Source organism: Trypanosoma equiperdum, assembly GCF_001457755.1.
Source record: "Trypanosoma equiperdum strain OVI genome assembly, contig: ctg_419, whole genome shotgun sequence".
NCBI lineage: Eukaryota > Euglenozoa > Kinetoplastea > Trypanosomatida > Trypanosomatidae > Trypanosoma > Trypanosoma equiperdum.
Genome location: NW_027124331.1, coordinates 56254 through 71561, shown reverse-complemented (window position 1 = coordinate 71561; position 15308 = coordinate 56254). Strand labels below are relative to the sequence as shown.

The 15308-nt window shown below is 48.9% G+C and overlaps 5 protein-coding genes across 5 annotated transcripts; all 5 read left to right on the top strand.

Annotated features, from left to right (window-relative positions):
* Positions 1-25: 25 nt before the first annotated feature.
* TEOVI_000177600 (kinteoplast poly(A) polymerase complex 1 subunit) lies at positions 26-2290 on the top strand (the record flags this gene model as incomplete). The annotated part of the gene is made up of 1 exon (XM_067224957.1): positions 26-2290. One exon carries the CDS (start codon positions 26-28, stop codon positions 2288-2290), a length of 2265 nt encoding a protein of 754 aa, XP_067081058.1.
* Positions 2291-2532: 242 nt separating this feature from the next.
* On the top strand, positions 2533-3921 carry TEOVI_000177500 (L-Lysine transport protein, putative; the record flags this gene model as incomplete). Its single annotated transcript, XM_067224956.1, has 1 exon — positions 2533-3921. One exon carries the CDS (start codon positions 2533-2535, stop codon positions 3919-3921), a length of 1389 nt encoding a protein of 462 aa, XP_067081057.1.
* A 2053-nt stretch (positions 3922-5974) lies between these two features.
* Positions 5975-11125, top strand: TEOVI_000177400 (RNA methyltransferase, putative; the record flags this gene model as incomplete). The annotated part of the gene is made up of 1 exon (XM_067224955.1): positions 5975-11125. The coding sequence occupies one exon, from the start codon at positions 5975-5977 to the stop codon at positions 11123-11125; it is 5151 nt and encodes a 1716-aa protein (XP_067081056.1).
* Positions 11126-11417: 292 nt separating this feature from the next.
* Positions 11418-12347, top strand: TEOVI_000177300 (superoxide dismutase, putative; the record flags this gene model as incomplete). The annotated part of the gene is made up of 1 exon (XM_067224954.1): positions 11418-12347. One exon carries the CDS (start codon positions 11418-11420, stop codon positions 12345-12347), a length of 930 nt encoding a protein of 309 aa, XP_067081055.1.
* Positions 12348-13329: 982 nt separating this feature from the next.
* On the top strand, positions 13330-14244 carry TEOVI_000177200 (NADH dehydrogenase subunit NI2M, putative; the record flags this gene model as incomplete). The annotated part of the gene is made up of 1 exon (XM_067224953.1): positions 13330-14244. One exon carries the CDS (start codon positions 13330-13332, stop codon positions 14242-14244), a length of 915 nt encoding a protein of 304 aa, XP_067081054.1.
* Positions 14245-15308: the final 1064 nt, after the last annotated feature.

The following is a 15308-nucleotide window of genomic DNA, read 5'->3' as shown; positions in this document are numbered from 1 at the left end:
TTTTTTTTTTTAGAATTCTACTAATATGCGGCACACAATACCTTTTTTCCGACGCTCTGCCTTTGTTCCAGCCCCTGGAAGTTCGCTGCTAAATCCCCGTAGTCAACGTGCGAAAGTTCGTCGAATGGTGGCCGCTCAGAAGGCTCAGGGCGAAAACTTCGAGCGACAGGCGCTGTATGCCGAGCTTGGCGGCTCACCTTCAGCGAGAGCACCACGGAGCAAGGGGGAGCGTTCAAAGGAGGCAACGCGTCGTGTTGGTTGCGAGGTGGCGGAGCGCGCAAAGCACATGACGGACGCCGAATGGGAAGGTGTGCCAGTTGACGAAAAGCATGCCTTTGCGAAGTACATGCACAAAGTGCTTCAGGAGCATCCCACAGAAACAACAGAGCAGCAGCGCCGAAGGTATTTCGAAACCACAATGGCTGACGTTTTTGAGTTAGATCCACGGAAAACGGTGCGAGACGAGTACGAGCGTGTCAAACTGGGTTTGCCGGTGCACCTCAAGAATCCACAGTACTCCCTCGGTGTGTCGCAAGCCGTATACGATGCTGCTGATGCCTCCCTTTTCGATCCCGAAAACGTTCACCGGCTGGAAAATGCGATGACACACGTGAAACAAGTGTTTGCAGATTACGTTCACAAAAAGCGTGAAGGTGTCAGCACGGAGGCTGAGAGACGGATGCTGGCGAATCTCACCGCGGAACTCAATTTGGAAACGCAGAAGCACCTTGCCAATATGTTCAAGTATGCCGAGATGCGGTTACGGCAAGTTAAACTGGAGGAACGGCATCATCAGTTGGCAGAAATCGAAAGACTTCGAAGGATGGCGCAGCAAAGGGGCGGTGTGAAGGGGCGTAAGGGTGGGAGCAGAAAGATGTCGCGCATGGAGAGACTTAAGCGCGTTATTAACCGCGCTGTGGGCCTCGATATCGCCGTCGCTGAAACTGTTCTGACGGAGATGCAAGCCCAGGAGGAGTTCCTACAGTTTTGCGAAGTTTTTGCACGGCTGACACTCGGCAGTGGCTTCAAACACACGGGAAAGGATGAGAATCTTAGTGCGTATATTGAAAGTCTGCGCAAACTATACTCTATGGATGCCGCCACGCTAAGCACATTAGACGTTGTCCAGTACTATTCATCTAAAGAGGGAGCACACCCCGTGGATTGGGCCAAGCGCTGGTACGAAAGGGCATTGCTCCTCCCACTGCAAAGCACGCCAGAGTACCAAAAGCTACTCCAAATCCAACAACGGGATGAATCGACGGTAAAGCACATTAAAGAAACTGCGGGTACAGGTCATGCATTTGCTTGCGAAGCCGAAGCCGAGGTCGCCCGCATAAAAACGCAAAAGGTGGTCAACCTAGTTGAGAAGATGTTTATGGATCCCAAAGATAAACGTCTGGAATCGTTGCACGAAAAGCGCCTCCGGTATCTTGCACATATGCAGATGGAGCGGCAGATTAGGTGCGTCAGGGAAAATGCCAAGCTATTTGACGGCGTGGAAAATATGCCGGAGGCAGCACAATGTCGGGAGTTGTACGAAAAGATAATGGAAAAGAAAACAGCCCAATGCAACATGACGTCACCTCCTGAGGGGGAGGGATCAGCCATCCAGTCCGCCAAAACCGAGGGAGATCATTGTGAGGTTGGACCAGGAATGTTTAACGTGTACGACGATGCGGAGGCATCATCCCTCTTTGAAAAGATCCGTGAAATAACTCTTAGGGTTATCCGGGACCGCCGCGTGCAGAGCGCGGCGGCAACGAAAGCACGTATGCTTAATCGAATCATAAGGACCCTCAAAGGTGGCGAACAAAGTATTGCGGAGGAGTTACGTGCCCTTCACCAACAACGCAAGGAAAAGATGACAATGCGTATCCTGGGTATAATTGAGAACGATGTGAAAACGGAAATGGAGTGGCTCCAAAACATGGAAGAGGCGGAACGACCACCGCTGTTACCAATACCAGAAAACATGTCGTACGTGTCTGCGGCAGATGTGCAAGCATGGCGTGAATTGCGGGAAGATGATGAGCGGAAAGCTGCTAACCCGTTCGAGCGCCGGCGACGCACGTTTCAACCGGAACTTCTAGGTCAAGCATGGAGTGTACCTAACAAACCACTGCTATTTTGGGGTACGGGAGTGTCTGCGGTACAACAGGCACTTCGTCACGTTGCGGAGGATGCGGAACGGAAGCGGCAGGGTCTCCTCCTCGCCCCACCATACCCGTGTGCAGAGAACCCGTGGGGGTGGCGGCTTGCGAAGGATATACTTGATGACAATAACTGAGGTTGTGGGAAGCGTTGCGTGAAGATGCGTGGATAATGCTCCTGTTTGAGTTCTATGTCCTTACTCTCATTTTCGCATCTGTGTGTTGTGTGTTTATGTTGTGGTTACGCCTCCCTGATTGTTTGTGTCATATACTGTTGTGTTACGCCAGGGCGTTTGACTCCTTTTCTTTTTTTCTTATTTTCTTACTTTTCCTCACTTACTGCGCATATTGTAAAGTTAAGTACTCACGTTAACTGCAGATGTCACCCAGGGCAACAGAGCCAATAATAAACGAGGACGAACACCCAACCTTAATACCAAGCTTGTCTCAGGGTAATGTGTTGGAATTACCTCCAGACAGCGATAAATCTACAGCAGCTGCTGACGGGGAGCACAGGGGCTGCCTGAACACGGTATTTGACCCCATCAAGGGAATTGTTCCATATGGTGGAATGGCGTCAAATGTGTTTAACCTGGAGAGTGCTACCCTTGGTGCTGGAATTGTGATGCTGCCTTCTGGTTTCCTCAACTCTGGCATAATAATTGCCACGTTAATGTTGGTGTACATCTGCTTCACCACAGTGTACTCTATCCGCATACTCGTGATCACTAGGGACAAAACTGGATTCCGTTCGTATGAGGAGATGGCGTGTGGGTTGCTTGGCCGCGGTGCAGACTACTTTACGGCTTTCTTGATGTTTGTTTTCTGCTTTGGAACCTGCGTTGGGTACGTGATATCAGTGGGTGACTTACTCTCTCCACTTTTGAATCAGCCTTCAACAACTGGATTCCTGAGGACATCGATGGGAAAGAACGTTATTGTTGGTGTAGTTTGGTTGGTTGCCATGTTACCACTCTCGCTTCCCAAGGAGATTAACTCACTTCGATATGCTTCTGCTGTGGGTGTTTTCTTCATTGTTTTCTTTGTGATATGCATGATTGTACACGCTGCGATGAATGGCTTGAAAGACGGGATAGGATCGGACATTCGACTCGTCGGTGATGGATGGGGGATTCTGAATGGCTTCACACTGTTTGTATTTGCCTTCATATGTCAGGTGAATTGTTTTGAGGTGTATGAAGAGATGAAGGGACCCACCCCACGGCGAATGACGCGCGACAGTAGTGTGGCGATGTCGATGGTTGGTCTCCTGTATTTCTTGTCTGGTATCTTCGGTTATCTTGATTTCGGGAATGATCTAGAAGGCTCCGTACTCAAATTGTACAAACCACAAGATGATGTGATGATGGCCATCGGGTATGTTGGCATCGCTATCAAGATTTGTGGGGGGTTCGCTATTTGCATCCAGCCATCTCGTGATGCGATTTATTATGTATTGGGATGGGGGAAGACGTCTGATGTTGACAGCTGGAAGAACCTCGTAGTGAGTGGTGTCTTGGCTACCCTCGCTCTCGTACTGGGACTTGTGCTACCCAGTATTGAAGTTGTCTTCAACTTTCTTGGAAGTTTCTGTGGTGGCTTCCTTGCTTTTATTCTACCAGCACTGTATTACATGTATGCGGGGAACTTCTCTCTGAAAGAGGTTGGGTGGTTCAACTACGCTGTCACATACCAGTTGCTCATTGTCGGCGTATTCGCTGTTGTGTTTGGTACGGCATTAACCATTTACGACGAGGTTAAGAAGTAGCGGATGTGTCAGAACCCGTGACCTAATTGAAGTATACCCTCTTTTCTTTTCTTTTCCTTCTTTGTTTTCCCTCTTGTTTTTTTTTATTTTTCTCGTTCATCCCCTTTCTTGTGTGAATTTAGGCATTTGCGACAGCGATATGGGGTTGAAAATGCATGTCTCACATAATGCCACTGATGATGGGAGGCCTATGAATCAATGATGCAACTTGGTAATATTAGTGGATGAAGTAAGAAAACTGCATTATATGGTTTGTTGGATGCCGCTCTCCCCCGCGGACGCTGCATAGCCATATCTACAACTTTTTTAACGTCAATGATGAATATCTGTAAAAAAAAAAAGGATAATCTCTTTATCGCAATGTAAGAGTTTGAGGAAATCTCTACGAATTAATTTATGGTTTTTTAAAAATATTAGTTATCGCGTTATAGAGGCACAACGAAAAAACTTTTGTTGACTATGATACTGAGTAGCGGCAATAGTTGTTTTTTTTTACCCTTATTTATCTGCCTGTAGTAATTAAGTTAGTATTTTGTGATTCCTTGCCTCGCCTCCCTTTTTACGCTTTTTTGCTTAATAATATTTCCTTTTCGCAAATGTCTCTATGGTACGCTGTTTAGAGAGGCTGTTTCCCTCCTCCTCACCATTATTATTGGATTTTCTGCGGTTGGAGTTGTGGGTGGGTAAGCCTTTAGGTGTTTAATCCCTATGGTTGAGACGTTGCATTACGTGTTGTATAGTGTTTTCTATTTTATCCCTTCTTTTTGTCCTTTAAATCCCTTTGCCACTATACCTTTTCCTGCATCCAACACAAACTTCCCTTTTGTCTGCACACATCGCACGTGGTGTTTGGTGGTCTGACTGGGCAGCGCGATGAAGTGTGGTACTTGTGAGGAGCCCTGCGAATCTGGTTTCATATATCCCCTTACCTTCGTGTGTGGTGAAACTGATGATCAAATGCTTCAGTTTGATTCTTGTTTTCTGGAGTGTGGCACATTACTACCCCAGAGTTGTGTGTGTTTGTGTACACTGATGCGTTACGTTTTCTGACAGATGGTTTATTTGTTGCTCACGTTTCCCTCTTTCCTAATTCTTCTCGATTTGATATTAGTGGTTACGTATATATATATATATATATATAGCACATTCCCCTCCCACAAGATCTATATATGTTGTGTTTTGGATTACTGTTTGGAATGCCTCCATGTGCGCTGCCGTGTTTACTTTGTTTGTGTACCTCCCCGTAGTTAGGCACTTTCTTGCCATGACATCATAGCAACTTGTTGCTGCATCCACCCACTGAGGTATAATTCAGATCCACATCCTTATTGCGTCAGCGCCTTCATTAATTTGAGTAGTGGGAAGCTGCTGTATTAGTTGGGTGAGGGGATACGGATCTGTTTTCCGCTTTCCCTATTGTCATGTGAGTCACACAACTCACTTTGTCTTTTTCTCTACATCGCCACACTCTTCTATCTTTTTGGACCCCCTTTTTCGTATCCGGATTAATTCGGTTTCTAATCCAAGACTTACCCATGTTATGGTTTTTGTTGGTTTGCTGACCGAAGAGAGTGAAGTGGTTATGCTGTGTGTGTCCGCTTTCATGTAGCTGTTGCTGTGCTTCTCTTGATACCCTTTGTACTTCATATATATATACGTGTTGTGTAATTATTACTACTGCCGTCGGTGATACCGGTTAATGAACGCTCTTCCAAAATACGTGAATGTGCTTCTTTTTTCTAGTTTAATTTCTTTTGTGATATTGTTCATGTTTTCGTAACCCCTGCTGTTACTTATAACGTGAACTTTGTGTCGCTCTCTCTATTGTCTGTCTCGTCAGTTCAATTCTTACTCGCAGTAACGTTTTTTCCCCTCCTTTTGGCTGCAGGCAAACAAGATTTTGACGATACTGTTGCGGGTCCTGTTGTTGGTTTTCTATCTAAAGAAAAAGTGTTGTTGTTGTTTGTTTTTGCTGTTTCATTTATTGTATCCTCTTCTTTTTTCTTTCGTACTTTTGGGTATCCGTGGTGTGTTACTAGGTTCCCATCTCCGAATGGAAGCGAAGGTGGAGGATGTTGTCGTTGCGTTGGTTCGTTGCTTTTGTAAGGGAGAAAATGAGCCTCATCCTTCCAAAGCCTTCGGCGTAGCAAAGGAGTTGGCGATGGCGATGTGCGGCCGGGAGCGGCGGCTTCAGTTTTTGCGGATTTTGGCACTACTCGAAAGCGAGAAGGAGATGTGTACAGATGCGCATATATATTGCAGTGGTGCACTGATCCTTTGTGACGCCTCTGGCGGCGGTGGATGTGGTACGGAAGAAACTACAAAGTGGGAAGTGGAGATGGTGTCCATCCTAACGGCACATCCACCATACCCAAAGTCTGTGCTTGCTGCCGTTTTTTATTCCATTGTACAAGTGACCCTCTCGGGTTGCAGTATTGCAATACTGGTGGCGGCAGGGGATTCACTTCGCGGGGTTGACACCAATTTGACGGTACCTAAGGAGTGCGCTATCGAACTATTGGCCCAGTTTGCCACTGCACTGGTCACTCTGAACGAGAGATGCAAGCGGGGCCCGAGGGGGATGAACGATGACGAGGTCGATGAAGCAAAGATTCGTAGCGAAGAGGAGCGTGGTATCACGATCAGAAGCATGGTGATCGATTACGCGCTTAATGCGATCCCTTATATGCGTGAAGAATCCGCACAGGGCTCGTACCTTTGTCGCCGCGTGCTGATTCCGCTGCTGTCGTTAGGTGACAAGGCTCTCTTGGAAGATGGTCATTCCCGTATTTGTTCACTGCTAACGTGTAATGCGGGCAGTCAGATAGACACTGTTGTGCTAATTGCAGCATTGTTTGAATGCTTGTTTTCATGCGTGGATGGTGACAGGCAGCGGGACTACCGATGCTCAACAAATCTGTGGGACACGATTCACGCTGCAATTTATGGAGCCTGTACGGGCAGTGGCAGTGTGGAGAACCGCGTGAACATGCAGTCGCGAGCTGAGTATCTTCTCAAGCGTATAGTGGCAATGACCCGTGACCAGGAGTTGCGCGAGAAGTGGGATGCCAGCAGAATATACCATCCACTCTTTGTGTGGGTGCCAACGGTGAGTAACAACCTGTGGGAAATGTTGTTTCTTATTCTGGAGGTAACTAATGATTATGGAATGCACATTATTCAACCGATACTTCCCAAACTGGATTCTTTGGTGGAAAAGGTGACAGCTGACGCTAGCGTGTGGGCGGATTTTGGGGAAACTGGGGATGAGATATTACTCCTGCAGCTCAAGGGAGGTATTCACCCCCTGTGGGTGACCCTACTCTTTTTAAAAATGTTGGTTCACCCAAATGTGGCATTCCGCAAAATCGGGCTCATGCGCCTGTGGTCTCTATCCGCCCCACTGCTAAAGTTGTTCCCCAGAAAATTTTTATTCACCAGCGTATTGGAAGTTTCCCTTGACACGAGACTGTGCGCGGAGGTTGACCGTGCCTCCCACCTTACATCTTTCTTTGGCCCTAAGGGCTTCGAGGGGAGGGAGGTGTCGCCGCTCGTGGGAACAGCTGGACCTTTGGTGGATCAGCTTGAGCAGTTTTATGCACTCCTCTTTTGTGACGTCGTGCAGGGTGCGGTTGAGCGCAAGGAGGCCATGCGACGTATGCTGCATTGTGTGGTGGAAAAGCCCAGCGTACATGGAGCAACAATGATCCTTCGGATCCTTCACGGGGTAGTCACCACGCTCGCGTTGGAAATTGATGACGTGAGCAGATGTGCAACGGTAGAGATGATTACCGACGATGTGGTGTTGACGGAATTCATGCTTGTGCTTAGGGATGCAGCACAGGAGAAGGTTCCATTCTGGATTGATGTACGACTTAGTGCCATCGCTTTTCACGTCCTTCTTCAGTTTGCTCGGATGGATCCAAAAACAGTGCGTAAGAGCAGTAACTTCTGGAAGTTATTATGTATGTGCGGACCCCTTGGGACCTCCGCCGGTAGCAGTTTCATGACTGTGGACACGATAGCCCACGTGGGGGTTGCTGGGACATGTATCAGCCCATATTACCTGAATGAGCACTTGCTGTCCGTGGCGCAGGAAGCTGGGGTCGGGGGGTCCAACTACAGATTTGTACGTGATTTGCTGCAAGTGGACAACGTGCTCGATAAAATCCGGAACTTCATCCGCACAAAAGGCTCCGATGAAGTACAAGGCAAGCAGTTGATGTTTCTCTTAGGTGCATTGGATAGTATGGGGGGAGAAGACAGACAGGTGCTCGCAGATGTGGCGCGGGAACTCGCCGAAATGGTTCTTTCGTTTGGCAGAAGACCGTATAGTGAAGCTGAGGACATTTTTGTGGCGTTGGTTGCCTTTGTCGAGTTTCACCACTCGGTCGGGTCACAACCTTGTACACGGTATTTCCCCTTGTCCGTCATACTTGATGTGGAAGATGCTGTTAGTGGGTTGGCGATTAGTTCCCTCCGACAGGCATTTCACTCGATTAAGGAGGTCACGACCCTGGGTGATTTGTCTGCCGAGGCGTGGGCGCTTCAGAGCACATCGCGATGGGATGCCGTTGTTGCTGCTGTGGTTACCATATCACAAATTGCCGTGTCATATGATCATTCATCAGCTTCCGTGGTACTGAGGAGTGGTAAACGCATAAGTGACTTTGTGGAGCTTCTGAGCGTGGTTGCCGAGGGGTTCCCCGCTATTGTTCCGGAGGATGAGTCGCGCAGAGTCGCTCAACACTTTGCGCACATAGTTCTGGCGCGCAACGCGTCTCGTGCGTTGAAGGGAATGCTCTGCGGGCTTGTTGGCACTGGAGATAATATTTCCATAAACGACAAGCGAAGAGATGAGGACAAGACTTTTCTTAGGTGCCTGTCAAACAATGACCGCGCGCGTTGCATTCGTACCCTCATGCGCTGTCCGGCATTGCGACTTTCTGCCTGCGATATACCTTGTTCTTTGACAGACCTCTCGTGGTCCAATGTGCTTGCACAGTACTACGGGTGTGTTTATGACGTGATTTTTTTACTCTGCAGCTGCATGGACCAGAGCGCGGTGCCAGAGCTGGTGCACGAACTGGAGGAATACGGTCTAGATCAGGTAGAGCGGTGCTGGGAAAGCAACCTCACTAGCATCTATGGTATTCTTTCGTGGGTTGCGTCTGCGCCGGCTTCCCCAAAAGGTGACAGCAGCGTAAATATTGACCGGCGTTCTATAATTAACGCCATGTTTGGCCATCTGGGCGTTGCAGGAGGGAGGGATCACTGCCGTATGACTGTTCTTGCCTTTGACGCCCTCCGGTGTGGGGTTGAGTGTGAGGAGGAATTGGTCAAAACGCACATATACCGTACGCTACTTGATGAAGCACAGTCGGAACGTGCCGGATACATAGCTGCGGTAACCTTGTCGACGGAGGTGCTGCGCGATCCGGAGTCCAACTGGTTGCGACTGAAGGAGCTTTTGCTGCATGTTGCTGTCTTACACAATCCAAGTCGTGAAGAGGAGGGTGCCGAGGTTCTTGTGGCTGCTTTGGAGCCCCTTATGTTGAAGGCGTGGCCCGAATCACTACGTGTGCAGTATCCCCCAACGGTCCGTCTATCATATGTTGGGCGGGCTATGGCGATCTCAGCAATTTTGTGCTGCTGTTTTAAGAAGGAAGAGTGGGCGGCAGATGTCACATTGCAGCTGTTGGAGTGGAACAACAGTAATCCAGCTGTAAATCACGAGCCCTGTATGCCAAACTCGAAGGCACATCGGTCCCGCATGCGTCTCTGGCAGCTACTGTGTGCGCTAGTGCCCATGGTTCGAAGCCCTACCGTGCAGCGGGACCTCCTGCACGTGGTGGTGATGAAGTGCCTTACACTTACAAATATGGGTAGTGTCCGCCGGCTGATGGAACTTTTCGCACTGCAGCTGCTGCAGAGGCAGCCACAGTTATATTGGATCATAGATAACGCAATGGCCAATTATCAGCTCCGGCCGCAAGTGATTGGAAGCTACGTATTCATCTCAGCACACGTTATACTGCGAGAACTCCGGGGAGAGGTGGAACCCGTGGATGGTTTGATGGACACGCTTCTGCATCGTCTGTTTCAGCAGAGTACATCTCATCAACACATGCTGCGTCTGGTTTGTCATATAGGGCTTAACTTCATCCGCGAAGCATCTGTCGCTAGGGGGATCGTGTTTTCAGCTAATGAAGAGAGCATATTTGACTACGTTGCCAATGCGCCGGAGCATGTGAAGTTTCGTGTCCAGCACGCTGAACAATTATTTTTTGACGTTCGAGAGGCCTGCACTCCCCGGCAATTGTTCTGCATTCAGCGGAGAGAAGGAAATAATATTCTTCTGGTGAGTATTCCCGCGGTGGCGTTTGAGCGAATGAGGTTTATTGACCGCGAGGTAGCTTGTCTAACCGGTGTACTTACTCCTGTAGATCAAATTCGAGTTCAGGTGCTCATGCAACACTTCGAAGCTTCGCGAGTGCTAGAGCCCTTGAAAGAATTTCCTTACATTCCTCACACGAAAAGCACCGCGTTGTTTTGTGTGGACTACACGCCAGAGGCGGTTGCGGTACTCACTGCTGATACCCACATCTCCGAAGGGATGTCGTCGGTTACTGGCTATGAAAATGTCCAGCGCAAGGCAACCCCGTGGTGGAGTAGTCAACTTTATGACGAACTTCATCCACGTGCGTTGAAAACGGAACGGCAACCCGTTATTGTGATTGCATCTCTGTTGCAGAACCCTGTGAACGTCGCGGGACTTTTCCGTTGTGGGGAGGTATTCGCTGTTGAGAAGGTTGTTGTGTCAGATGCTGCTGTGCTCGAGCATCCGCACTTCGTCGCGGCGGCCCGAAGCTCTGACCTGTGGCTGCCTTGGAGCGCTGTCCAGGTGAAGGCACTCTCGGGTTACCTCAGCTCGCTGCGGCAGGACGGATATACGCTTGTTGGAATCGAACAGACAGCGGGGAGTGTCCCGATGTCATCGTACCAGTTTCCGAAGCGGGCAGTCATCGTGCTTGGCGCTGAAGGGCATGGTATACCAGCGCAGTTGCTCACGGTCCTCGACGTCTGTGTGGAGATTCCGCAGTACGGTTTAATACGCTCCCTCAACGTTCACGTGACAGGATCTATCGTTATGTATGAGTACACCCGGCAACATCGAATGGGAGGCGCTCCCGAAAGTAGTTGAGTTAAAAGGGCCTAATAACTAACCGACAGTATAGCGAATAAGAAAAGCTCCTCCCTGCGCTTGTGTACGCTTCGCGGTCATTACAAGGTACCAGTGTCTCAGTGTGTTACTGCACCGGAATGTGTTGTTCGATTTTATTCTTTTTCTTTTAAAGTTTTTTTTGTTTTTGAGCGTAGTAGAGTGACAACTACTGTGGAAAACTTTATCAGAGCTTGAAGGGGCGCATACGTAAATATTTATTGGTCGCCTCTCCCTTCAGTTCATTTTCCAGCATCATTCATACCTTCGAGCCATGCGTCGCGTGGCTTCATTCGCAGGCACGATTCCGTTGGTATCGCTAGTAAAGGGAGGGGTGGGCGATCCGTTCCTTGGCACAGCGCTGCAAGCATCATTACGCAGCGGTTTAGCTATGCACACACCGAAGGCCGACATCGTGCTTGGGCGTTTCAATTACATGGATCAATACAATGAATTTCGCAACCGCTCTGGTCGGGCCCCCGATTACTACGTAGAGAAGCACCGCGATACTTACTGGCGTGTGGATGAGTACATTCGAAGAGCGGAGAATTACCTTCAATCACAAGGCTTTTTCTTCCTTCCAACGCTAGAATTTCCGTGGTACAAAGGATGTCTTCCGCTACTTTCTTCTTACCAGATACGTCTGCACTACGGTCGTCACCACCGTAGCTACGTGGAGAAGCTTAACCAGCTGATTGAAGGTACACCATTGTATGGACTGAACCTCGATGAGATTATCGTACGCAGCCATGGGGATGAATCTCTTGCCGGAGTGTACAATAGTGCTGCGCAGCACTATAACCACTGTTTTTACTGGAAATGCATACAGCCGTATGGAAGCAACATCCCACCGGACCTTAAGGCTGCTGTGGAGCAACAGTACAGTTCGGTGGAGGCATTTCAAAAAACGTTTACTGACGCGGGGCTTGGGCTGTTTGGAAGTGGTTGGGTGTATTGGGTATATGACAAACGAGGGTGTTGTTTTGATGTTATCGCGTATAGCAACGCTGGGTGTCCGCTCACGAACGCTGATCACGTGCCGTTGTTGTGTGTCGATGTATGGGAGCATGCATACTACGTGGACTATGAGAACGATAGGGCTCAGTTCCTCTCCAAGTATTTCGATGTGGTAGACTGGCACTGGGCGGAACGGCACTGGAAGCGGGCGACTGGGCAAGACTACTACGAGATGAAGTTCTGGTAAAGGAGCGAGACGAAGGGAGAAGGAATGGGCACGCCAAAACTAGTAAAGATTGTTTATCGTTCGTTCCACCGTTGGTATCGTATTTCCCGGTGCCATTGCCAATTTGTGGGTATCACACATAGTTACCACTCGGCTCTCTGCCTGCGTCCATGTGTGCGCTCACCACCGTGGGCGACGGATGCATTTAGTAAGCACCATACTGTGTGAGAGTAGCACGTGTGCTATAATATCAGTGGTTGTATCGGCACTTATCAAGTTGGTAAAGAGTTTCTTAGTAAACGATCGCTCGAAATGCCCCCTTTTTTGCTATTGCCGCCACCATTGCCCATTGCCCTTCATCATTGTGTGTTTGTGCATGAGGCCATCTACATCATTTTCTTTACCTGTGTGGATTGCGTGGACACAGTCTTGTGTAGGTGGTCAACATGTAGGTATCTGTTACCACCTCCTTCTGTCTGCAAGTGTTTTAAGAAAGGAGGGGGGAAATGTTGTTTATACAGTGGTGGATCAAGTGTTTTTTTTTAAATGTGAGGCTACCACATGATATATGCCTTTTTCGCAAAGTAGGACGCGGAGGGAATGCAAATGGATGTGTGCGTACTGAGTTGTTGGGGGAGCGGAAGCATCATTAGCGGTGATTACAAATTAAGTAGGGGAATGAAAAGCGTGGATGTGGGTAGAAATGCACAGCATTCTCCGTAAGCGCCGCTCGTGAGCACACCGTGCATAAGTGGAGTTGAAACGTGGTTTGATACTCCTTCCTTCCGTCCGCAATTTCCCCCCTTTTTCTGTTGCCTTTTTCTGCAAGGTAGCCTCAATACTCGGTAGTTGTTGGTGATATCGCACGGGTAAAATCCAAAGAAATAGGGAAGTGTAACTCATATTCGGTTCGAACGGAGAGAGGTAAGGCGGGGTAAAGGGCGGAAAAGATCAGTGTGGGGATTGGTGGAAGTAACATTGGTCTGTTAGCCTCTTTGTCATCATGATGCGCCGTTGCTTTCCGTTGCTAAGTGCTGGTATGGTGGAGTACCACGAGTGGCACTTGCACGAACCACTGCTGCAGAATTATGAAGGGTGGCGTATTCTTGACAACCCAAAATATGAGCGTAAATCCGATGCGTATATCTACGATTTTACCGGTTGTGTGCGTCACCTGGACCCCATCATTGATGACCCGCGGCTCACACATAAGCAGCGTGTGTGTCGACTTTACCGTTGGGCCCTTAAAGAACTGCAAATGTGGCTCGTCCAGCTCAACGCCCATAAATTCAATCTCGCCTACAAAGTCGTTCGTCGTCGCTTTGAGATGTATCGGTACGTCACTGACCCTGCGACGTGTGACATGATGGTGCGTCAGACACAGAAATACCTACGAGAGAACGCGTGCTTTTACTACTTGCGGCGCAACAACGCCTCACCATGGTCAACTGCCACCCTCGCCAACCCAATGTTTCACCCCGATGGTGCGCAGGTGTACGACCACTGGACCCATCCCGAGGTGCTGTGGTATGACGATGCGAAGCTTCACCGGTGGACAGGTCACCACCCGATGTACGGTAGTGCGGGGGAGGCGTCAGATCGCTTCGGTGATATGGATGTAGCACCTCACCTTCGCTTTTTTACAACTGTAGTGTTCGGGATGGTGTTTTTATGGGCCATCCTAAACTTTCTAGCGTTTTTTGATAGGGACGAGGACGTGCACTTCAAGGAGTGGTGTTCCGCCTTCAGCGATGACCTTAAGGGTGCGTTGTACGCTGCAGAAAGGAACTCGCGGAGTCACACGTCGATGTTAGGCTGGGATTGGGACCGAATTATGGGGAAGGTACAGCAAGACGAGGGCTTTCATCTCTATGATGTAGACTTTGCCGCTGCAGGTAGTAATATTGCCAGGAGATAGTGGTGTCGATTGTAATAGTGGAGATGATACCGAGCTAGTTTATATATTGGTGCAGTATTAGGGATTTGAAATTGCTTGTTGTGCAGCCAGTATCGTGTAGATTTAAAGGGAAGCATAGTATAGTAGCATCTATCATATTATTTTTACATTTTTTCCTTCTATTCCCACCCACTCTTCGCGCACACAAGTACGTACTTCCTTATCTGCATCCTCACACCAACTTCGTCGTCATTATTTTCGGCTATTCTTGTGGAAGGAAAAGATATTGGATTTCGTACCCGTGTCGCAGTAGGGAATGAGAGCGGAGGAGATATCGGATATAATTTCAGCTGCCGTCAGAGTCGGCTAGTGGAGGCATCTTTGTTCACGGCTGTGAGATGGCCAGACAGGTGAGGTCAGGGGCGTGATTGGTTTTTATGGGTTAGAGATCCTGCCTGTGACACAGGCGCTCATGCTTTGAGAATTGCGACACTTCCCTTCTTTTCCAGTTGGTTTTCATTTCATCAAGCCTCTCCCCTTCTACCTTTGGGTTGTCATGCAAACAAATCAACACTCTTTATTTCCCCATCCGTGTCATTGCTCATATATTGGTAGGGAGGGATTTCTAAGTTGACGCGAGAAAGGAGCTTCCGGCACCCAACAATGTCAAAGCCAACTCGGAAGTCAGTCAGTGAGAGGAACCAAAGTGAAAGCTCAGCGTTGAGACCGTCAATTTCCCCATCTACACGATGGAATGATAGTGTTGACAGGGGAAGCAGCTGCAGCAGTATAAGGATCGACTACCAACGCCTTATGGACAGCCACACAAGACGCGCAGAGGTAATAGCGCAGTATAGGCAGCTGGTAATGAACAGGAGGTTACAAAACGGGCAGGGTGAACCCACCGTGTGTGACGAAGAACGGAGTGACTGGCTGAGGGAAGATGAGTGGGATCGGCTCTTCAGTCTAGAGGAAGAGCGGTGTTCCTGTATCAACGGAGAACAGGAGCCTCCATTGAGGGAAGAGGGAGAAGTGATTCTTAAACAAAAGGAGGAGGTGGAGGAAGACAGGGAACTCAGGGCGAA